This window comes from Octodon degus, unplaced genomic scaffold, assembly GCF_000260255.1.
Source record: "Octodon degus isolate 3935 unplaced genomic scaffold, OctDeg1.0 scaffold00089, whole genome shotgun sequence".
NCBI classification, from domain to species: Eukaryota; Metazoa; Chordata; class Mammalia; order Rodentia; family Octodontidae; genus Octodon; species Octodon degus.
Genome location: NW_004524665.1, coordinates 2,099,330 through 2,124,199, shown reverse-complemented (window position 1 = coordinate 2,124,199; position 24,870 = coordinate 2,099,330). Strand labels below are relative to the sequence as shown.

Sequence of the window (24,870 nt, the reverse complement as noted above, 5' to 3'; positions counted from 1 at the left end):
TAGTTAGTGAGGTAGTAAGTGAAGTTCCTTCAGTGCCACCTCCTAGACAGGTTAGTGCCAGCAGTTCCCTTGGTCTGAACCAACTCTCCTTGCTTCTTCTTCCTGTTGAGTCTGCACGCTGCCCAGGTTACAAGGAGCTCGTGTTTCCTACGGTTGCTGAAGTGTGCTCCTGGGCCTGAAAAACTTTGAAGAAATGTTGCACAGTCACAGGTGCGAAGGCACAGCTCCAGTTCCCCTGTGGTGGTCCACAAGGACTCAGGATTCTACAGGGAGCTCTTTTGTCACTTACCTCCTGTTCCCATCCCCTCTTCCCCCAAGGCCTTTGTACCGGCTTTCCTCTCCCAGTTACCAACTATTCAACCTGCAGAGCCTAGCTTGCGATCACTTCCTCAGAAAACCCTTCCTGACTGGTCAGTACACACAAGCACTAGTCTCAACTGTGACCTTATACAGCTATGGGACCCTTAAGCAACGTTTCTCCATCCCAGACTGTCAGTCCCATCAAACAGGGGTCTATTTAGTAACCTTTGAGTCCCTAGCACCTGTGCAGTGCCCTGCAGATAGCAGAGCTTAACAATTAATCAGTGAATGAGCCAAGAAAATCAAGAGACTTGCCTGAAAAACATCAAATTAAGCAATCTTAAAAGTATGCTTTTAAGAAGGCTTCTAGCCCTACCCCAAAGATTTATGGTTGTCCAAACTGCTGGAGAGGGGTGTAAACTCTGTTCCCCACAAAAAACCTACTTAATTTTTCTCAACTCCTCCATGAGGGTTAAATAGGCAAAATTAGACAACCTAGGAGTTTAATTATTTTTTGAGACAGAGTCTCATCATGTAGTCCAGATTGGCCTTGAACTTGCTTATATAGCCAGGCTGGTCTTGAACTCATGGTGAGATCTTCCTGTCTCAGCCTCCCAAGAGCTAGGATTACAGGCGCATGGCATCATGCCTGGTAGGACTGGTATTTTTTCTTTCTAGTTTTTAAAGGATGATTATTTTTCAGCTAAGTCTTATTTTTGGGGAAAGAGGGCACTAATTTGGGAAGGAGGAAATGGGGCCTTAGGTAATGCCTCTGTCTGCAGGGAGATGAGAAAGAACCTTAACTTGATGACTGTGACTAACAGCTTTGGAGAGATCCAAGCACACAGGTGGTGGGGGTAAGAGAATAAAGGTGAAGGTCAGCATTTGGCCAGCAGCTCGCCGTGTTTAGGGTGTGTATGACCCTACGCCAGCAGTGGGGAAAAATATGGTACTTTTGGCCACTTGTACCTTTATAAATTCTAGAATCTCCAAACCTCTGGTATAGCTTGGAGAGAGGTCAGGGATCACATCCCAGGTCCAGCAGATTAAGTAGGCTACTTTCAGGATAGGATAAATTAAAAAGCTTCCTAGAAGTCTGGGTTTGGGCCCTAAATCACATGTGACCAAAAGTCATGGGGTCTCTGAGGGCATTCTGCTGCCTGGCAGGGTAGGTTTAGCTTCATAGAGCTGGGGCTCTATGTCACTGGCCCCATTTCAAACTGGATATCTGATTGTCAAAGGACATGGAACTCAATTCTTCCACCCGTGCAGTTCACCTTTGGAGCTTTTACAAAGCTCCTTTGTGCTGGTCAAAATCTACCCCAAATTATGTCCGGAAATTGCTAGGGCTGACACAATAAGTCTGGTTTATCTTCTAGAGGTCCCCATCTCAAACACAAACAGCACTCTCAGGGCAAGTCCCAAGCAAGACTACTATCCTCTAGGCTAAAAAGCATCAGCTTTTCTAAGCAATCCTTGAACGACAGGGTTCTGAGTCCCCCTCAACACTGTGTACTGGAAAACCATCTGTTTGCCCATGCGCCTCTTAAAGCAGAGCCTCTGGAAAAGGGCACATTTCGGTTGCTGTTAACTTGCAAACTTAAAGAGTGGAGTGAGACCATCCACTTGCTCCTACAGAGTGTGGTTGCATGGAGTAGAATTTACTGGATGTTTCAGAATCCTGTTCTTCAGAGGGCTCTCAAGTCAGTCTGCCTGGGTCAGGGGGTATCTTCCTTACTCAGTGACTTCACTCAATACCTTTGGGTTTAGTTTCCTCATGTAGCACCTCCCCACAGGGTACAGCATAACAGTAAATTAATTATATCCATTGTGTTACACTTCGCAGATTCTCTTGCTTTAGCCTCCTGAATGCTAAGATTACAGATGTGTGACACTGTGCCCTACTTCCTAACTCTTGTTTATACAGTGGGGTCAGTTATAAATACTTAAATTTTATCCTGTTCTATCCTTGTCTTTCTGAACTTTTACAAATTGTAGGATCTACTTTTTGAGACAGGGTCTCACTATGTAGTTCAGGCTGGCCCTGAGTTCTTAGCATTCACTGTTACCACTCTCTTTCCCTTTATGGCTATACCTACACATTAGGTAAATACGCCCTGTCCCTTTTAGTCATTAATAAAAATGTTAGCAGGGTCAGGTGGGACAACGGCCAGTACAGATCTGCTCAAAACTTTTGGCCAGTGCAACGACAATCCATTTGCTAACACAGATGAATATGACATTCAGTGAGTTGTGAACCACTGTGCTGAATCTCCATCTATTTCACTGTTTCTAACATTGCAGAATTATCCAGTTCCTAGGATATTCTCACTGTCATGAGAGGACCATCTAACAGAGACTTGCACATTGCACACAGACTATGTGGAGGGATGGGACCCTCACACACTTGCACTGTTACATCTTAACAGGTGGGGAGATGCAGGCTAAGGCCACAGCAGAGCTGATCTGAAACAGGCTATGTCTGCAAGCCACTGCCTACTGCCATCTGTGAGATTGGTATGACTGAACTTACTCTTAGTGAATCCATGCTGGCTGTGGGTATAGTTCCCTTTCCCAAATGCTGAGAAATCATCTCCTTAGAAATACTTTCTAGAACATCACACAGCTCCAAATTCCACCAGCCTCTCTGGGGAATCTACTTGTTTACTCTGGAAAACTGGAAATATACTTGTTTGCTGTCCTCTCCATCTCAACTCTATGAAACAAATCAAAACTCACTAACAAATATTTGGCCATCTGGTTTCACTATTTCAGTGTCTATTACTCAAGCTATGAGTCTTGAACTCATTTAGAGCAGATAATTTTAACTTCCTTTAGACTCAGAACCTGTTCCAGGGATTCCTCATCTAGGGTGGTGGATGGATATGTGTTTGAAAACTACGTTAGAGAGTACTTTCTGAGAAGGGAGTTCTTCGCATTCTCCAAGGGGTGGGAGACAGAGCTGCTGGCCCCCGCATCAGAATGCTGTTGCTTGCAAACAATGGCAGATGTGCACAGGCTTTGCCTTCCCTCTTGGTCAGCAGTGCAGTGGAATTGCTAAGGTGGCCTGCTCTAACTGGCATTTGCACAGGGGGGCACGGATGTGTGCGCATGTGCGTGTGTGTCCAGATGGCAGTTCTGAGCCTTTCTCTTCTCTCTCCTGTGTACTGTCTTGGTAGGGGCCTTGCTTCTTGGGGAGAGGGCTCCGTTCAGGAGCCTAATGAGCTCTACCCCTGTGTGGTCGGGAGCACTGAGACACAGAAGCCAGCCCAGCTTTGAACCCTCTCTGTTGGAGTGCACCCTCAGAGTCCTGACTTCCTTTTTGAAGTTTCCCTTCTCCAACTGGAGGCTACCTTCCTGGCTCTGCCTCATGTGTCTCTTGGGCTACCAAGACCTGACAGGACTTGGTTACTCACAGGGATTCCATCAGCACCATTTTCTCCCTGATAAGAGCTCAATGAAAGAAGCAGTCTTAATTGGGATGAAGTCATCAGCAAGGCCAGTCAGGACTCTGTCAGACAACACATTTCCAGTGTGCAGGCAGCACATCCCTCTCACCTTAGAGCTGGTTTGGCCATCTGAGCCGGGGGCACATCCTCCACGTGGCCAGTGCCTGGCTGTCTCTCACAACACTGCAGCTCCTCAATCCTCTTCTCTCATCCCCACTGCCCAGAGTGCTGCCACTCTCAGGGTCCTGGCTGTCCTTCCACACAGGGGACCTTCTCCTTGACACAAGGAGTCACTACACTTCCCTTCATGCTGCGCTGCTGCTCCTGAATGGGCATTCCCTTCCATCGGTGCATTCTAATCATGAGGCCTAGCCCACCACTGCGGTGATACCTAAGACATCACAGTGACCATTCTGTTATAATCATATTCACTTTGTTTTGCTCTATGCATTGACAATACATTGAGGTCTTACCTACAGCTTCTGGCATTTTCTTTCATAGTTTTATGAAATAAATCTCTGGCCCCCTTTCCCACCGTGACCTTTTTTCCTTCAATGTGAAATGCCAATGACCAGTCCTCTACCAAGGGTGGTCATACACTGTCAGGCCCACATCTCATGCAGAGCCCAAAGTGGGTGCTGATCACCTCACGGGCTCTTTATGATCCCAGCCAAGCCCTCATAAGAGAACATTTCTCATTGTGACAGTGTTCATATTCTGGGCAAGGTAGTCTACATGTACTGGACCAGCCAAATAGCTCAGCAGATTAAAGCACCTGCAAGCAGGCGCAGGAGCTGGGGTTTCAATCCCTGGGCCAGTCATGCTGGCCCTGCCCCCGGGGCATGCTGAGTTGGAAACTGAGACTGGGTGTGGTGGCGCGTGCCTGTAATCCCAGCTCTCGGGAGGCTGTAAACAGGTGGATCACTAGGAGTCTAATCTAGTAGTGAGACCCTGAACACCCTGTAGACCCTTCCCTAAAATACCAAAAAGTCTACATGTACTAAATACGGGCTATACTAAAACACTTCTAAGGCTTTTATTGGTAGAAAAAAAAGATTACTTCTTTATTATATACTTTAAACAGCACAAGACCTTACAATGTACATTAAAATCTGTAGGTTTTATAATACACACATACACACACACACATGATCAAACTCAGAGCCTTGTGCATCAAGACAAGAGCTCTACCACTGAGCCACATCCCTAGCCCGTGTATTTAATTCACAGAAATCCACAATAAAGGAACTAAGATAGATGATGGGAGGTAGGAAATAATAATTTGAATAGTGTAGCTGATCCTGAACTTAATGTGCTCTGGTGTGAGAGAACACAGAGGTGAATCCACAGCTTCCCTGGGCCTGTCAACAACGTGGCTACCTCTAAATTGTGGCTCTAATGTACCATGGTTTTAATACTTAGTAATATGCATATGAACATGGCCCCTGAACAGAGACAGATACTTTCTTTGATGCTTAACCAAAGAAACTGCTCCAGAATGGCCCAACACAGGAGAAAATCTGGTTATCAGATGTACTATACCAATAGATAATTTAACTGAATAATTTTAACTACACTTCAACTTTTGCCTTATTGATATGACTTTTTTTTTTATTGATAGACTTTAGAACCTAACTTTTCCACCCTTTAAAAACTAACTTTTCTGACCGGGGATACAGCTCAGTGGTACAGTACCTGCCTGGCAAATGCAAGATCCTGATTTTAATTCTTGGTACAAAAAAACAAACACCAAACAAACACCCCAACCCCTCCAATAACCAAAAAGCTAACTTCTGTCAGTATCTACATTACACGAACATATTAAAATCCATCTTCTCTCCACTAGAGGGCAGCTGTATGCAGACTACAAGGGCAGAGAAGACTTAGGAAAAGCAGCATGTCTGTTATCTTGCAAGTGTATTTAACTTTTGTTACCTTGAATGTGGCAAATGCATCTGAAGCTATGTCAAATGTTGACATTTCGACATATCTGAAGAAATCATAAAACTGTTCCGACCACAAAATGATTTTTGCCAGAGGTTCGTGTCTGATGCATTCTCTTAACATTATTCCACAATTTAGAGCTATTTCTGGAGATTCATATCTGTGGAAACAAACATAAACAAAAAGCCAGACATGATTGCTCTCTTAGAACTCCAACAGTGAACATTTCAAATTCTGAGAACAGGAAGTTTCAGACATGGTTCTGAACTAAAAGACTATAGCAGGTTATAAAAAGTTTCTCTCTTTGGACTGGCTTTAGCTCAGCGGTTCCTTCGACAGCATTCATTTAATCACGTGGTCTGGTGGCTTCCACCAGGCCAGTGGTTCTAGCCCCGTGGGCGCTCTCCAGTCCTTTTTTTTTTTTTTTTTTTTTTTAAAAAAAAAAAAAAAAAAAAAGTTTCTCTCTGAGCACAGCCTGGATCCAGGGAAGCCTGCTCAAGAGCTCACACACACTGGCTGATGACACTGCCTTCAATCAAGGAAAAACGGTCCCAAAAGTGAAGTTCACTGTTTATACTTTAAAAAGATCTAAAAGGATGTATTTAAGGTCACAGCATTCCATTGGGGCTTAGCTTTTACCTACGATGCTCTAAATATCCAGCAAAACACTTTTTCAAATTCGGAAATTCACAGTATCCAACAGATCTACCAAATATACAAGTATTTATATTTTTTTCACTTCAACACTCACAACACTTCTTGGCTGGGGAGATAGCTCAGTAGAATAAGTGCTTACCTGGCAAGCACAAGGTCCTGAGTTCAAACCCCAGTACAAAAAAAAAAAAAAAAAAAGGATTCGTGGCAACATAAAATGTTGCGAAGTGGAAAGTGGAAGCCTCATACTGGTTTCACAAAATTCCCCCATCACAGAATGCCCTGAGACCACTAAGCCCGCAGGAGAATCCAGCTGCAGTGCCCTGGCAGCAGTGCTGCACACACAGACCTCTACCTCTGAGGTTCTCACCTAGCCAATCCCTGCAATCAAGAGGAAAACCCTGGAGCTGAGCGCTGCACCTTTTGCATCCCAGGTGTACCCAGCTCCCCCTCACTGGACCACCTGGCCATGCCATCCACATGTTCCATGGTTTCTTGCAGTCAAGTTCTACCTCCCAACACTCCAGTGAAAGAACTAATGGGCCAGCAAAGATTTCCTCCTTGTGAAAACATGCGTGATTTATCCTGATAACAAAAATCCTTCTTGGTGTTCTGACAGTACTGATCTTTAGTATTTTCTTTAAGAATAGGCAAGATAAATTCTCCTAGCTCTTTTTCTACTTCTTTCATGGCACCTATCTGTTGCCTGGCTGAGGTCTTCACTTCTTGCTGCCAACCTGAAAGGAAAGCCCATAAAATTTCATGGTTCCCACCATGACCACTCTATTCCCCTCCCTCAAACTTACGTCTGAATTGCAATTATGCATTTTCTGCTGTGCCACAAACTTCAGTTAAATATTCACCATAAATCCACAAGCCAAAAACCCAACAGCATTTCCCACCACAAAATACCCTCCCCATGCCCTTGCTTCCTCTTGGGATTTTAATGTCTAGTTACTTCCTCTCAATGGATTGATCACTCTGGTACACAGCTATCTCCCAATGCTACCATAAAACTTTCAGGTGTTACTCTTACTGTTTATTTTGCATTTTTTACTGCTACCAATCACATGGTGTTCAATCCTGCCTCTGAACCTGTGTTCTTAGTAATTCATTATTCAGATCTTTCTTTTCTTTTCTTTCCTTTCTTTCTTGCTTGGTTGCTTGCTTTTGTGGCTAGCTCTGCCCCAGGTGGGGTGGGGATGGGGGCTGGCATGGCATGTGGTGCTGGAATCGGGCTGCTTGCTTGCTAAAGCTTGCCTAAGCAGGTGTATTAGACCACTGAGCTATCTCCCTGCTCTGTTTGTTTCCTTTCTTTTTGTGCCTATGCAAATCTTAAACCACTTGGGTCTCCAGTCTTTAGTTCCCCTTCTTTTATTCACCTTTGCTTTATTAATCAAACCTGTCTTTATCCTCTAAAATCTTGCCAACAGCATTATTCTTTTATTGTATATATGCTCATCACAGATCCTCAACCAGATCAAAATTCTGCGCCTCCTTTGCATCCGTTAGGGATGACAGCTGGTATCAGATACAGGCTTGAGGGAGGGAAATAGAGAAGTTATGGTGGGAACCAGGAGATTCTATGGGCTCTTCTTACAGGTTGGCAGCAAGAAATGAAGAGCTCAGCCAGGCAACAGATAGGTGCCATCAGAGGAGGCTTGTGATTAAGATGTCTACCCATCACAATTCATTTCTGCTTATCTTCCAATAAGGAGGTAACACAAGGGACAAGGATAGGAGTTTGGTACAACAAACTGGGCAGGTTTTGGACAGAAGTTTATCAAGTCTGTCTAAATGATTAAACCATAAACCAAACAGTACAAGGTAAACAGTTGTGCTGCACAACTTGTTAGCACTGGAGAACATATTAACTTTTAAATTGCCAGTAAAACACCAGTCCTTCAAACTCAGCCCACTGCTAGCAGTAAGATGTGAAATGTACACCAGTATTAGCAGTGAAACTTTCCCCCAATACCTAACGCTGATGAACTTACAACCTAATAAGACAGACAACTGTAGTCTAAACTAGCTAACTAAAATACAAAAATCTTAAAAGGTAGTTCACTGGGCTCTCCAAACAAATAGCTATTTCTAGTTTGGCACGAACCCTACAAAATGAGCAAGGTGATAATCTTGTGCCAAAAAGCAAGGAAGCTATAAGGACCTTCTTGCCAAGGGACAGGGGAGCCAACCTGAAGGAGCACCCAGTGGCCCAACATGGGACAACATGGACATAAAAATGTAATGATTGAGATGCACTGGAACACATTCAGTGTGTTTTTTTAAAAAACCAAACCAAACCAAACCAAAATATTCAACATTCATTTAAGAAAATGGGCAGACCATCAACTAATTAAAGCAATGATAGTGGTCTTTCCTGTAGGGGATCATACTTTGGGATAAGTTATCAATGAGATCAGGTTCTTCTTTATATCTCAATGTATACATTAAGGTGAAAAGGTCAGTGGAGAACTTCAAAATGGACAGACTTCAGACTGACAACACTGTACTATTACCCCAAGTGGGAAAACCAGTGCTATCCAACAGAAAATACACCACATCATCTTTGAAGAGTTTATGCCTGCCTCAAAATGAATGTGAATGCAACCAAACCCTTAGGATCCAGGCACCAATTTATAGGAACATGGGGCAGCAAAACAAAAACCACAGGTGCAAACATATGATTTTTCTACACAACAAATGACCCAGTTGCTTCGATAAATGGCATGAATTAAAAAACAAAGAAGAGGCATCAATCCTTATACATTAACAGAAAAGATAAAAGTCTAATCAATCAAATTTGGTTTATGGACCTTGTTTATTCTAAAGAGAAAAGAAAACATCAAAACAAGATAACAGGAGGGTAACAATGATTAATACACTGCACATTGTTATCTTAAAATTAGTTACTCAGGACTAGGGAGATAGCTCAGCGGTTAAGCACCTGCCTGGCAAGCACAAGGTCCTGAGTTTAATCCCCAGTACAAAAAACCAGACAAACCAAACCAAACCAAAAATTACTCAAAGTATAAGATAAAGGCATTTAATCTGGATCTTTAGAAACTGGTTTAAAACAAAGTAACCATAAAGTGTCATTTTTGTGAAAATTGAGGAAATCTGAGATTAAAGCACTGGACAGTTAGGCTTGTAAAAGGCATCACAGTGTTACACTGTGGGATCATGGACAAGGGTGCACACTTGATATCAAATCAGGTGTGAGAGAAAGCAGCAAAGGAGAGCAAGCAGAAGGGCACAACGGCAGTGTGGTGGCTCAGAGCTACAGTAGCCCCTAAAGCTGCATGTGTGTGGAAGGTGACAGGAGCTGAGTAGCTGTCTTCCACCAGGCCTTTGTACCAGACTGCATCTGCCTGAGGACTGGCGGACTTTGGACTGAAAGCCTGGAAACTGAAAACAAAGTACTGACTCCTCCTTTAAGTATCAAGTACTGTGTCTCACTGGTGGCAAAGGAGCTTGTACAGACAGTAACTGCTGAAGCAGTTATGGGGAGGAAAGCATGGCTGTGATAATTCTCTGGCTGTGCATATATATAGTTCCTACAACAAAAGTTGAGGGGCTGGATAGAGGTGGGAGTGGCCCAAACACTGCTCTATTTATTCTCCATGTTTCTCCTTCTTTCCCACTTGGCTGAAGTTTCTACTTTGGCCAGTTCAGATGAAAGTTTTAACTTTAAAAATGTCTTACGTTGTACAATGACTAACAAGGTTTATATCATTTTTCTGGCTACTGTGAAGTCACGGGTAGAGTTAACTAATTTATGGATTATAATAACCACTTGTTTCTATGGAAAAGGAAATAGTGATATTAAAAAAACAAAGGCAACTGGAAGCTGCGCTAAGAACACCAAAATTCCAACCTATCCACTAAGTGTTTATACAGCAACAGTGGACTGATATGATACAAAAATTAAGATGTGTATGGCAACATCTGAAGAGGCACCATGGGTGATTAAAATAGAAAGGAGGAAATGGAATGCTGGTAAGCAACAACGCACTGACTCATGCTCTGTAAAAGCAAGTTTGAACTGGGGGAAGTGTTAAACCAGAGAGATATGAATCAGAATGAGGCAAGCTGCGAAGCAGTTGGTAGGAAAGCAAGCTGGTTCATGCCGCTAGTCATGCTGATAATGTGCTTGCCCACCAGCCCAACAACACTGCTGACATGGGGGCAGAAAGAGGCACAGCACACCCAGGGCTGGCGGGTAACTCTGGTGCCCAACAATAGGAAATTATCTTGCTGTTCAGGGAGGCTCTGTGCTAAGATAGAAAAGGATCTGCTTCTTGATTTTTAAGTTTCAGGTTTTAGGGCTTTTTTTACTTTTATTTTTTTTTAATGATGGACTACTCAATCACCAATGACTGCATAGTTTGGTAGTAATTCCATGGAGATACACTGTGAATTACCAAACTAAGTGGGTTAGTGAGTGAGGGCACAGAGGTAGAACTCATGTGCACCACAGTGCAACACGGGCTCTGCTGACCAAACAAAGCAAAGCCACACAGTGGCCACACTCCACGTCCACTCTCTGGCTGTCATGCTGCAGAGGAGCCAGCTTTAACATATGATTTAGCTGGTATTTCAACAAAACTCAACTTTGTTGAGTTACACAGACACAAAACTTTCTTCTTTGTTTTGTATTTCTTTGCTTCAGTTATGTTTGTGAATTTAAAGGCTGATAACTTACCCTATTTATTATTTTTTTAATGTACTTAGTACAGGGTCTATAGGGTCTCACTACACAGATCGGACTCATAGTGAGCCTCCTGTTTTCAGCTTTCCAAGAGCTTGGATTACAGGTGTGTGCCACAACGCCCAGTCTCAATAGCCATCTCAGTGAGTCCAGGGCCAGCACAGCACGCCAGGGATCGAACCTTGGTCCTTGTGTCTGCCTAAGCAGGTACTTTAATCCACTGAGCAATCTGGCTGGCCCCTATTTTAAAGTATAGGGCATTTTTATATTAAATTTTGCTTATAGGTTGCATTTTTTTCCCCTTGAGACTGGGTCTGCCCTTAAACTAACCAGGTGCCGAGGCTGCTGCTGAACTCACAGTGATCCTCCTGCCTCACATTCCCAAATGCTGGGATTTCAGGCGTGTACCACCATGCTTGCCTATAGGGTAGATTTTAAGGAGTGAAATGTTTAAGACCTATGGAAAATGTGCTGATAAAAATGCTTCCCACATTCATCATTCTTGCTTTACCAAAGTAATCTTTCCCTTTTATTTTTACTAAAAATATAAACTTTATCACATTGTACATACCCTTTCAATAACATGAACAAAATATTCTGTTGGGTGCAGATGTATTCAACAGTAGGAGTTCTTGTACCAATTTGTCTTCTGAGGATATTGTTGAAAATTTGAGCCACGTCTTTTTTGCCCTATTAGGAATACAATCATTAAAATATTTACCTAACTAAACAACAGAATGCCCATCTACCCTCCCAAATAAACTTGAAGAAAACCACTTTATATTTATAGTTACAACTGAATACCTAACTTTGAAATTTTCATACATTAAATTTTCTTGTTTTTATCTCTTCATAATTCCAAACTCTAAATTGTAATAGTATACTATTTTTAACAACAACAAGTTTACAAAGTGAAATCTCATTATATCCCACATGTAATTTTCATAACTTCGTACTCTCAAAATCATACTCACTCAAATATGGAAAATAAAATGTTGCTATTTGCTAACAATCTACAGGGCTCTAAATCGCACTTAAGTAGAAAAAGCTTCAGATGGGATGCTTGTGCTACAAATCATACAGGGTTTTCTACTGATATATTAAGATATAATAAAATGAAAGAATTCTGTATGGAGCTGAGTTTTGATGGCTAGTAGACATTTCAAATAGATGAATAGTGAGGGACATGGTATAGCAGTTTGGAGATCACAACTCTGCACAGAGTAGATGGACATTACTATCTGAGAATCTCACAAAAACAGCACAAGACATTAATAAATGGAGAACTGGACCCAAGAGGTGTTTCAGAACGGCGCTGTACCAAGGCTGAGAAGCCCTCAGACAGTAGTGAAATGCTAGCATTTCAAGCCTCACTTAATGCAGCAAGACCATCAAGGGGCTTGTGCTAGCTCATGTGCAGCAATGGCAACCTTTACAAGCCAGTCCCACCTAGTCCCAAAGGCATTCACATACTTTTTATAAACTGGTGTCTCTAAAGTCCCAAATGAATACTAAATTCAGTGGCCAGTTAATGGAGTGAGATTGGGTTAGGGTACAGCAAAGGAGAAGGAGCCAAATGTTCCAGTGTTATTGCCAACTTTGCAGAAGAAATAAAACTTCTGTTGGAATTTGATATGCTATTAAAATACTATATGAAATGAGCTATATAAATGGAAATATCTAGTTCTATCTATAGCAGAAAAAAATGTTATTTTCTTCTATTATCACAGTAGTATAAGAATCATACCCTCTCATCCTTCTTCAAAATTTAATTTGCTTTCTGTCAGTTTCCCCCTAGAGCATTTACCTGCATGGACAGTCAATCAAGTGAAAGAGGAAACTGCCTCTAACTATGCCACAGGGCTTCATTACCTTATGTGCTCCTCAAACTAGTTTATTTAGACTAGTATTAATGATCAGTATTTGCACTATTAAATTCATTAAATATTTAACATGGCATGACCAAGCACGTAAACTTGGGTAACAATCGCAAATGCCTACTGGGCAGAAGGTGCCAATGGGTAAAGCAAACTAAGCTGCCTAAGGAAGTCCAAGTCTGGCTGTCCTGGGAAGCTGCTGTGCTCCAGCTGAAGGACTAAGCTGGGCTGCAGGCCCAATACTGCCAAATACATTTTCTAAGAGATGCTAAAAAATCTGAGTTGTGAATACAATCTATTTAAATACTGTACTAATTTAAAAATTTAAAATCAGCACCAAGCAAACAAACCACTAATGATCCCTGGTATATTGAACTTTCCATAAAATCTTTTCTACCTTAAACTCAACATTCTAGTTTTCTTGAGATTGTTCATTCCCTGAGAGCTAAAGTCTAATGAATCATGTAACCCACTCTACTGCTCTAATAGCAGTTATTTATATACTACATCCTAAATAAAAGGGCAAACTGAGTACCTAAAAAACTGCGCACAATGTGGCAGAGGCCTGAGACACCTTGGGTTCCTGCCCTGGTTCTGCTAATGAGGAGGACATGTTGGTGTGCTCAGAGGTCAAGAACTTCTGGGCTGAGAGCCCAACAGAGATCTTAAGATTCAAAAGAGAACATAAGGGAAAGGATGATGAATTGAGTACTATTTTAGAAAATTAATAAATTGCTATCTTACCTCAAAGTCAATGAGCTGTAGATCAGCTACCAGGGTGCTAAGGAGCCCACTATTATATAACTCTTGAGCTAGCTGGGCCACTGCTTCTGTCTGTGGCTCTTTTTCATTTGTGCCATAAAGAATTTCTTTCATGGCAACCAGGTTTTTGGAAACTTCTTCTGTAGCCTGGTTTAGGGGGAGAGATTGGGAAAGAAAAGAAAAACAATCCGTTTTAAGGCCAGGGAAACATGAATATTAATGGTGTTACTATTAACAACTATATTCAACATATTCTAGAAAAATTAAACATATTATAGAAGATAAAAACTACAGAACAAAAATAAAATACGTCTGCGATAAAATTCATAATAGATGGGATTAGCAATTAGATATTACAGAAAATGTTAACAGAGCAGTAAAAATTTTTGCAAAATAAAATACGGTCTGGGGGGAGTGGAAGGCCTCACAGTGAGCAATGAGGTGACTTTAACACTGCTAAAAAGTTGACAAATCCCAAGTGCAAGAAAAAAAGAAAGCTATACCAAAGTACTGAGTAGCTAAATTGTTGAAATTCAGTGATAAAAGTCTTAGAAACAGTCAAAGGTGGCCAGGGAATGTTTGCCTTACAAGCAGAAGGTCCTGAGTTCAATCCCTGGTACCACCAAAAAACCCCAATCAACCAACCAAACCAAAAACAGCCGAAGGGATATAAACACGGACAAAGACTGACAATAGATTTTTTGACAGAAATGATGGGAGTCAAAAAGATGGTGGAGGACGATTGTTACATGACTGAGAAAATATGTAATCAAATAAACTGTCATCTAGAATTTTATACTCCGTGAAAATATCTTTCAACAACAACATGAAACAATTTTTTTTTTTTTTTTTTGCGGAACCAGGGATTGAACTCAGGCCCTTGCGCTTGCCAGGCAAGCGCTTATTCTACTGAGCTATTTCCCCGGCCCCGAAGAACTGAGCTAAGGGGCAGGCCCCTGAAACAAATTTTTTTTTTTAAAGGCAAGTTTTTTATTTTGAAGGAAAAAAAAAAAATTAAAAACAAGATAACAGATTAACAATGGTTAATATAACAAGATACAGTTACGCATAATTGATTAAATAATGGGGTCTTGAGGATCTCACTACACAGATATGACTTGCAGTAAACCTCCTGCTTTCAGCCTCCCAAGCGCTGGGACTCAAGGATGCGCTACCATTCCCGGTCTCAACTCGTCTCGGCACAACTGGGGATTGAACCTTGGTCCCTGAATCTGCCTAAGCAGGCGTTTTAATCCACTAAGCTATTTGGCAGGCCCTCTACAAACCTTTTTTTTTCAATGAACTAAAAGTCAGTCGTATACCTAACTCATCCATCCATCCATCCATCCATCCATCCATCCACCCACCCACCCACCCACCCACCCACTTCACCCTTTCCTTCTTTTCTCCTTTAAGCCATCCTGATTCTTTCTCTTTTTGAGTAGTTTCTTTCCCTTTCACAATGTTTATTGTAGATTTTAGGCCTTACTTAATTCTTCAGTTTCTTACAAACATACAAGCTGAAAGACTTTATCTACAGTAGACTTGTACTACAGAATACGGAAAACTGGAGATAATAATGTGAGTAAACAGAAAATATTTTTCCATATTATTTAGAAAAGTCTTTAAAAGTGAACTGGCTGTTTTTTTTTTTTTTTTTTTTTTGGTACCTGGAACTGAATGCAGGATCTTGTGCTTGCCAGGCAGGTGCTATGTCACAGAGCTATGTATCCCAGACCCCAAAATAGGCAATTTAAGAAAAAGCTGGAAAAGGGCGGGCCAAATAGATCAGCAGATTAAAGTGCCTGCTCAGGAGTTCGATCCCCAGGCCTGCCTGCCAGCCCTGCCCCCAGGGCATGCTGAGACAGCAACTGAGACTGGGTGTGGTGGCATGTGCCTGTAATCCCAGCACTTAGGAGGCTGTAAACAGGCGGATCACTAACAGTCAGATCTAGCAGTGAGACCCTGAACACCCTGTAGATCCTTCCCTAAAATACAGAAAAATAAAAAATAAGAATAAAAAGAAAATGAAACATTTACAACCAGAAATATACCTGAGAGACAAATTAGCACAGATTCACAGATTGGCAGGTAACAGTACTTAAAGAATGAATGCTACACTGCTTTACGACCTTCTCACCAGATGATCACATTACTGCATCTCGAGCATCTCCAGTGCCCAGTAATGCAGTATTGCCAGGTTTCAGATCAAATAGCTGTTAACTGATTTTATAAGGGGACAAATATTGCTTCACCACACTGTGCTGGCTCTGGCTTTGCTCTGCAGATGAGGCAGTATTTTCACTTCTCTTCTGCACAGGGCTCTTATTTGAAGCAGCTTGCCTATCTTCCTTAAACTGTCACCTTTTTCAGGAAACTTTCTCTGAGTTTAATTATCATTTAAGGGCTGGCCAAAAAGCTCAGTGGATTAAAGCAAGCAGGCACAGGGGCTGGGGATTCAATCCCTGGGCCTGCGATGCTGGCCCCGCCCCCCAGGGCACACCGAGCCAGCAATTGAGACTCGGTGTGGCGATGTGCACCTGTAATCCCAGCTCTTGGGAGGCTGTAAACAGTAGGATCACTATGAGTCTGTTCTAGTAGTGAGACCCTGAACACCCTGTAGACCCTTTCCTAAAAAAAAAAAAAAAAAAAAAAAAAAAAAAGTAATTATCATTCTAAGAAGGGCAGCACTAATGTTCCAGTCCTACTTGGAATGGATTATACCAAAGCCACCAGAGTGCCACTTGTGTATTTACAAACATTAACGTAGCCCAGAGGTACTTTTAAGAATTTTGGCAAGGCTATCCCATAACTGACTCAGGAAGTTTAAAGTGAACCAAAGCTCTCTAGCTTTCATAGGTCCTGCTTGTAAAAGCTGAATTTTCCAAATGTTCTTAAACTGGAGCAAACAACTCTTGTCATTAGGTAACCTCATCATTAGCCTAGCACTCAAGGCCATGGAGGTGCTGCTGTGTTCTGAAGGACGTCCAGCACATCAGTTGCTGCTTTCACATTAGTATCCTCTGACCTCTGGAGGCTACCATTATGGCTTAGAATTGTGCTCTGTTTCAATAACTATTAATAATGTCTGCATATGGCTGGTTAGCCACTTAATACAGGTACCTCCTTCTAAAACATTCAAAGAACTTTCTGTTGAATATACTGGCTGTAAAAAACACTCCTCCATATTTCCTGACTGTAAGAAAATAAAATGAAGTTCACTTTGTATTGCTCCTCTCTAAGCTTATACTGATTTCTATGACTTCTGAATGTTTATAAATCCTCATCAAGTAATTCCACTATGAGAACTTACTATCAACGTTAAGCAGAGTATTTCTTTTCCAGCCCACTGTTACTACCTTATTCTCTATATCACTCAAGAGATTTCTGACAGCAGTTTATGACCCTATAAGCAACTCGTAAGCAACATAAAATATAATTTTTCTGGGTCAAGAGAAAACCGCCAAGAAAAACTGTTCTCTTATAATTTACTCACATATTGTTTTCACAATCCAATTTCCTTAATCTTTATTTTTACATGATTCTGAGATGGAAGAAAGTGACATTTAATAGGTTTCTTGAGCACAGTATCTGTTGGTTTTGTACTAGTGACCCTGAGTGGTAGGCCTTATTCTCCTTTTCTCCTCTGGTTAGACCAGAGTTTTAAAGTACTTAGTAACTCTTCACTTTAGACTCTTCTCTGAATTCATTGTGATTTTTAAATTTGAGTTTAGATAGCACTCCATGCTCTTCTCTGGCAACATGTGGTTGAGAAAGACATGTGACAGTTAAAGGACACGGGTTTCTTTTTGAGGTCATGAAATGTTCTAAAATTGACTGTGATTATGATGATACATATTTATGAAAAAATTAAAAACCATGGAATTGTACATTTTAAATAGGTGAACTAGGACCTAGCTAATCCTCTTCTTGGTATCTTCCTGAAAGACAAGCATCATAATCACAGTGACACATACACATCTGCACCAATGTTATTTATTTATTTATTTATTTATTTATTTATTTATTTGCAGAACCAGGGATTGAACTCAGGCCCTTGTACTTGCCAGGTAAGCACTTATTCTACTGAGCTACCTCCCCGGCACCCATACCAATGTTTATAGTGGCACAATTTATAATAGTTAAATCTTGGCAACAGCCTATATGTCCATCACCTGATGAATGGATAACAGAAGGTGTGGCCTTTTTTTTTTAATATAATGGAGTACTACTCTGCCATAAAGAAGAATGAACTTGTGACATTTCCAGTTAAATACATGCACCTTGAAGCCATACTCAGGCGAGATCAATCAGACATACATGTAAAAATACTGCATTATTTCTCTGGTATGAGAAATCAAGTGTAAATAAGGACCAAAATGTATGACAGATATTGTGAAATAGGAAGAAAATGTTCAACTGGGAAGAGGAACTAGGGAGTGGGGAGGAGGAACGGAAGGGAAAAGAAAAAAAAATGAGAATGAAGAAAAAAGGAAACAAAGCTTTTGTAAATAAGGGAGAGGGGTTACACACAGGAACAAAGTCCCTGTAATGATGATGATCATTATGCATACCTAAAATGTAGCAACAGATCTGAATAAAAGAATAGGTGAACTAATTATATCTCAAGCTGTTTTATAAAAGGGCTGGGAGACATAGGGACATATTTATTGTATTTCTAAGTGGAATGGCAACTTGGACTCCGCTGGAAAGCCCCATCCTTTTAGAAGGTATCTCCTACAGTATGGGTGCAAACGCCCATGTGATGGCACTCCTTACCTATGTGAATACTCCCTGCTTCTGCATCCTGTCCCCTTCTTGTCTTTTCTGGGATCACTGCAATAGCTCATCTTCTCATACAGCCAATTCTCCCTCTCAACTACTTCTCCTCTATTAGGGCATAAATACATCTAAACTTTCCCTAACAAACCAAAAAGTCTCTTCCTGGATGCCATTAGCTCCCTCCCAGCTCCCACCCACTTTTGCCACAGATCACATCTTTCCTCATTCACTCTGCCCAACTCCACATGGCTTCTACACCTAGTACTTTTCGCCTCTTGGTCACCAGTGACTTACTTGCAGACCACTGGATGCAATTTTCTATGTTCATTATGCTGGAGCTCCGGTTAGCATTTAGAGTTGATTACACCCTCTTTTTAAACTGTCCCTCCCTGCCCTCTGTGACTCATCATTATCCTCATTTTCCTTCCTAGCTCTCTGGTTTCTTCTCCTTGGTCTCTTTGGCCCATCCTCCTTGGATACTAAGCATTCCTCAAGGCATGGTACTAGGCTTCCTTTTCTCATTCTCTAGTTCCTATTTGAATGATCTCACCAAAACCCATTGTTCTAATTAAATGCAGATAGCTCACAGATTTCTATCTCAAATCCAGTCCTCTACTTCCTGGCCTTGCTAGCACATTCAGAGCCAACTCATCAGTAGGTGTCTTGTGGTACCCTAAATGTAATCCACAGGAATCAGGACTCATGATCCTCTATTCCCTATTTCAGGTAAGAGTAACACTACTGATACCACTGTACTTGTCAGAAACTCAGGATCATCCTCAACTTTTCCTTCTGCTCCAATAGCTAAGTCACCACCAGCTCTCCCAAATCCTTGCACGTATGACCCCTCTACTATCACCATTCGATTCAAAGTTCCCTGAACTCTTGCCTATACTACTCAACAGGCTATCCGATGGTTTCCTTATACCCTTTTCAATCCCTTAAGATCTTCCACATCACAACTACAATATTCTTTCCACAATACAAAAGCTAATTTGGATACTTCCTCTGTCTAAAATGCTCCAAAGATTACTGCTCTAAGGATGGTGCAAATTCTTTCTTAAAATGGCCTATTAAATCTTGCAAGGTCTGGCCTATTATTTAGCCTTAGCCTACACTACAGTGCCTCTTCCACTGTCTCTTTGCCAGTGCTTTGGCCACACTGGTCTTCCTGAAGAGTCTTCACACATGTGGCTTCCTATGCCTGAAATGTTCTTTGTACCAGCTTCCTGGCCAGTTCCCATTCTTTCTATATTGTTTAGCTCAATGATCAGGCACGTGCTTGGAGAAGTCTTTCTCAGTAAATAATACCATACTCTCCTACTACTACTACCAGGTACTTCTTCAGATTGTTTCTCACGCTGTATGCAGTTTTTTTTTCCTTGTGATTTCTGAACTAATTACTTTCTGTTTCCTCGTTTTATGAAGAGCCCAAGGTGTACAAGTGCTCCATAAATGCTTGATGAACGTTTGAACACAAGTACAAAAATGACCACAGGGATATAAAATCCTGATTAAAATTGACGGGGGGAAAGGTGGTGTTAGTACCTCATGAAGTCAAGGGATTCCTTAAAATGTAGTGCATATACAGGGATCTGCAGGAAGGACAACCTTGTCATATTTTAGCAAGAAAGCTAAGGGAGGAGTTTTTGGCAGAACATAAAGATGTTGCTACAGTCAAGCAGAAAGGGTTCTGATGCTTAATTCTAGCTAAAAATAAATAAAGGCACAGCCTACCAGTTAACTCCTAGGAAGAAACAGACCCAACTTGGGTGGACTCCCAACTCTGAACCTTCCCCAGGCAAGATCAAACAAAGCAAGACAGATCATAATTTGGCTAATGTTTTAACTTTTGAAAAGGAAAATGAGAAGATACTAGAATTAGTAATTAAATAAAAACCATCTCATACTGTAGAACACTTTCCTCAAAGAATGGGCAAACCCCCCTAAATTACCTAAAATATGAATAAGTGCAGTTGAAAGAAACAGGCCAATGAATAAGTTACAGCTAATGTCTATCTGACGAAGAGTTATGAATAAAGAAAGTCTGGCTATTACTTCAATAATGCTGGTCCTTCAATGACCAAGTGCCTAGGCTTGGGTCTCAATGTACATGCACAGCTCCAAGTGTAGATGTCTCTCCACGCTGAGCTGAATGAAAGCCAACTTTGCATCTGGTACTCAACTGAAGAAAGAGCAGTCTCAGCACTGAAGGAAAAATATTTGCTATCTTGGAAATCCTGAGTCACTGCACACCCACACTGTACACAGTTTTGTATGGACAACTGGTTAAATTCAAATGTAAGTGTACATTAAGATGTTCATTATATTGGTACCAACTGGTTGACCTTATCCTATTCATTGTTTCTATCCTTCTCATAAAGATATTGTTCCAATATATTTTATTTCACTGGTACCAGAAGTTGAACTCAGGACCTTGTGCTTGCCAAGCTAGTGCTGTGCTGCTGAGCTATTATCCCCAGGCCTCCAATTTTAAAATATTTATAACAAATAATCAAATACATAGGTTTAAAATATGTAGATAGGTCTACTATTTTTGAAAAAACACACCATTAACTACAAATATAAAGATCAACACTGGAGATTTAACAGGAAACTACTATATTCTGAAGCAGGGAGAACCTGAGACTTTCAAACCTGGGCATTTTCATGACTAGCTCCTACTGACATCAGAAAATCAGCAGCATGCATGAAAGAAAAACAAATTATTTAAGCTTACTATTTATTAGCAGTCTTGGTAAATGAGAGATTTGTTTACACTTCAATTGCTGACTTTTAATTATATGTGTAGCTCAATGCTTTGTGTGGTTTTTGTTTTCCATCACATGAACACTTGCCAGATGACTAAACAAAATAAAGAAAACATGTTTAAATATTAAAAGATATCAGAAAAATTTAAGATATATTTCACAAGAGAAGGCAACTCAGCAATCACTTCCTGATTAAAGTATCACACACAGAACAAACTTGGTGATTCCTGTTTAGATTTTACTTAGTTGCTTTCCTCAGAGTTCTGGTTAGTGACCACACCCAGCCCCATCTATCTCTGGGCTGTTTGCATTATGTCAGTATGTTCTTGCTCTATGACCACATCCTTCTTATCCACACTGAGTAAGCTATTTACAATACAGATCTTCCAAACACTGTCCCCTTTCAAGCTGCTGAAATCACCATGTCACCTAACCCATTGCCCCTTAATAACCATGTTACCTGTCCTGCTAAAGCTGTTAAGTTCAGTGCTGCTTCTCTTGGATGTATTTTACTAAATTATCTCTACGATATCTCCCAGAATTCTCTAGGAAAAGCGATGGAACTACACACTTGATTCACTACTAATTTATTCTGTCCAAATGCCTTCAATCCAGCTCAGAAACACTCTTTTCAACTGCGTTGATTTCCAGCCGATTCCTAGCAGCATGTATTTCAAAGTGGTTCCACTGTTCTCCAGAGAAGCTGAGTCTCTCAATTTCGTATCTGAATACCTACCTCCATTCCTCTAACTAAAACATGCTCAATTTCCTTGTTCCATCATGATATTATCCTCCAGCTCAACCCTGGTAACACATTTACAATCACTTATTTTTAGAAAAGATGCCCAGCTCAAGACACTTACTAAAAAATAAAAGCAGTAGTTACTGTAGTGGAGGCACTACCTCACCCAAGTGAGCCAAGTGAACAACACAAATAATGAGTCCACAGGGCACAACCTCACTGCTGTGGTGCTTTTGCCCAAAATGCCTAACCTGAGGAGGCTGAGGCAGGAGGACTGAGAGTTTAAGGCCAGCCTGGACTACAGAGAGGACCCTGCCTCAAAAAGCCCAAAACTTAACAAGATGAGGCAGGGAACTTATACTGTATCAGGAAGAAACATCAACCAAAACCCAAATCAATAAAGATTTTATGTGCCTGGGTTACAAAAATTAAAGACTGAGGAACTGTTTCAATTAAAGGAGAGCAAGGAGATAATTCAACACAACATGTGATCCTGGACACTGGTACAGAAAAAAGGTCATTAATTGCCAGTCTTCTGGAAAACCCACTACTATTATGGACTACTGGACTATATTGGAGTATTTTGCTGAATTCATGCACCTACAATATTTAAATGACAATGGAATGCCCTTCTCTGACAAAACCAAAAAAGGGGGATACAAATGAACAACCTTTTTCTATCTGTACACTCAAAATAGGATAGATATAAAGCTGGATTCTCTTAAATCAATGAATTGAGATTTGTTCTAACAGTGTTGTGGACAGGATATCATGTTTGCATCTTGTACAATGAATAACTACTAAGACAACAATATGCAATGTATTAATTTTGAAACTGCTAGTAATCAGTTTTGAAACTGTCTCATTGTTATTTGTTTCTCAATAAAATTATATATATATATATATAAAAAAGGTCATCAGTAGCGCAACAGATAAAATCTGGAAAATGCTTGTATAAGCCAACAGTATTGTACCAGTGACTTTCCTGATTCGCACCAATATACTGTGGACATGTAAGATGTTAGTATTTGGGGAAGTTGGGTGAAAAGTATTCTTTGCACCTACTCCATAAGCCTGCTAAGTTCATCAATCTCTCTGCTTTTTCTTCTTAGGTAATGTTCTGCAAATGCGTGTTGGAGGAGCAGCAAAGTCACTTGAGTAAAGGTCAAGGTGAATGATCTCTGCAGTTTTTCCAGTTGTGTGGCCTCACAGACACCTGCTGATCTTACGGAATCATCTGATAACTACAGGGGCTGGGGCAGATGACTTCGAAGATCCTTTCCATTTCTTAAGACCCGAGATTCCACAGGAAGGCCTTCAATTCTTTCCTTTGCCATCTACTTTTCTGCTCTGGCCCTGGACACCTTGTTGTGCTCTAGCAAAAGCCTGAAGGTCCACACCCTCCATCTTGGCCTATTGCCCCTGACACTCCTCTCTCTCTCTCGGCTCTGTCCTCTGATGCCTAAAGCAGCTGTGACCTTCTTTCAGTAGCTGGTCTTGAGGTGCTTTAATTTCTCACACAGACCTCTCACTTCCTAACACAGTCAAAAGCACTGGAAAGGGCTTACTTGTGCTCTTTGTAACATGCCACCCTTGCGTTAATGTCCATGGTGGGGATTTACACATGGCCTGCCCTTGTGATTTGGTTAACATAACTGTCTGCAAGTAGCTGTCAGCTGGACACAGTGTTCCCACACACAGATGCTGCTCCAGTATGGGGCAGGAAGCCTAGCTTCTATTAGGTTTCACGGGTAGACTGCTTCGTTAATAGCAGCCAAATGTTTTATAACATGGTGAAGCAGAGACACTGAGGGGACAGCCCCCCAAAAAAGTCCTGCTCATCAGACTGGAGAATGATGTAGCTTGGCCCTTACTGCCCACTCCTCTGGGTGAGAGAGTCAGCACTTAAGTTCTTCAGTTGCTAAGCCTCTAAAGTAGTGATTTGCTCTCTGTACTGTACAAAGCAGTGATGGGTTATAGTAGGGTCTGGAGATGCACCAGCCAAACATGCCGTACAATCAAGATTCCAAGTTGAGAAGTGCAGGCCCAAAGTCCCCTGGGGGCCAGGCATGTTAGCCCTAAATTAGGAAGGCCCCTTGGCTTCCAGGACCAACCAAGTAACAGTAACTTAATTTCCACTTATCTTTAGGAAACATTTGTAAATTAAAATATTTAAGCTACAGATCAACTTAAGCATTAGCCAATATCTAAGCACATCTAATGCTTACCGCGTTAACAGTAGTAGAACCAACCATCCTTTCCCACCCAGATAAGGAGACAGGTGATTACTTCAAGTTTTTCCTGAGGGCAATGTCCACTGTAACCTTTCCAAGTGGCACTGAACCACAAGACTTTCTATTGCCTGTTTTCCCCTTAAAAACTAAAATGCCACGGTGGTGCACAGCTGTAATCCTAGCACTCTGGGAGGTTGAGGCAGGGAAGATCACAAGTTTGAGCCCAGCCTGGGTAATTAAGCAAATACCCAGCTATGTGGTGCAGCTCAGTATGTAGACTCTGGATTAAATCACCAGTACTATAAAACAAAAAACAAAACAAAACAAAAGTACTAATAAAGTTAAAAACTTTTTTAAAAAATGTGGTGTACACCTGTATCCCAGCTACGTGGGAAGTGGAGACAGCAGGACTATTTGAGCCTAGGAATTCAAGGCCATCCTGGGCAATATGGACACCACAGAGAGACCCAAAGCCCATTCCTACCCCCCCCCAAAAAAAAAGGCAAGGCAAGAAAATTAGCAAGCCAAACATTGATATAACCGGCCTATTTCAAGACCTCTAAAAACTCAGAAGGTTTTGTATTAATTTTACTACAGAAGGGGCCAGGGAGATGGCTCAGTGGAATAAGCGCTTCCCTGGCAAG

At 41.3% G+C, this 24,870-nt stretch overlaps 1 protein-coding gene across 2 annotated transcripts in view; it reads right to left on the bottom strand.

Moving 5' to 3' along the window:
• The window catches only part of Cab39 (calcium binding protein 39), a 96,359-nt gene that overhangs the window by 9,942 nt on the left and 61,547 nt on the right, over positions 1-24,870 (bottom strand). For both annotated transcript variants that reach the window (XM_004637304.2, XM_023722171.1), the window contains exons 3-5: positions 13,680-13,844; positions 11,630-11,748; positions 5,685-5,853 (exon numbers count right to left, since the gene is read on the bottom strand). In XM_004637304.2, coding sequence (XP_004637361.1) covers positions 5,685-5,853; positions 11,630-11,748; positions 13,680-13,844 — 453 coding nt within the window. The remainder of the gene's footprint in view (positions 1-5,684; positions 5,854-11,629; positions 11,749-13,679; positions 13,845-24,870) is intronic.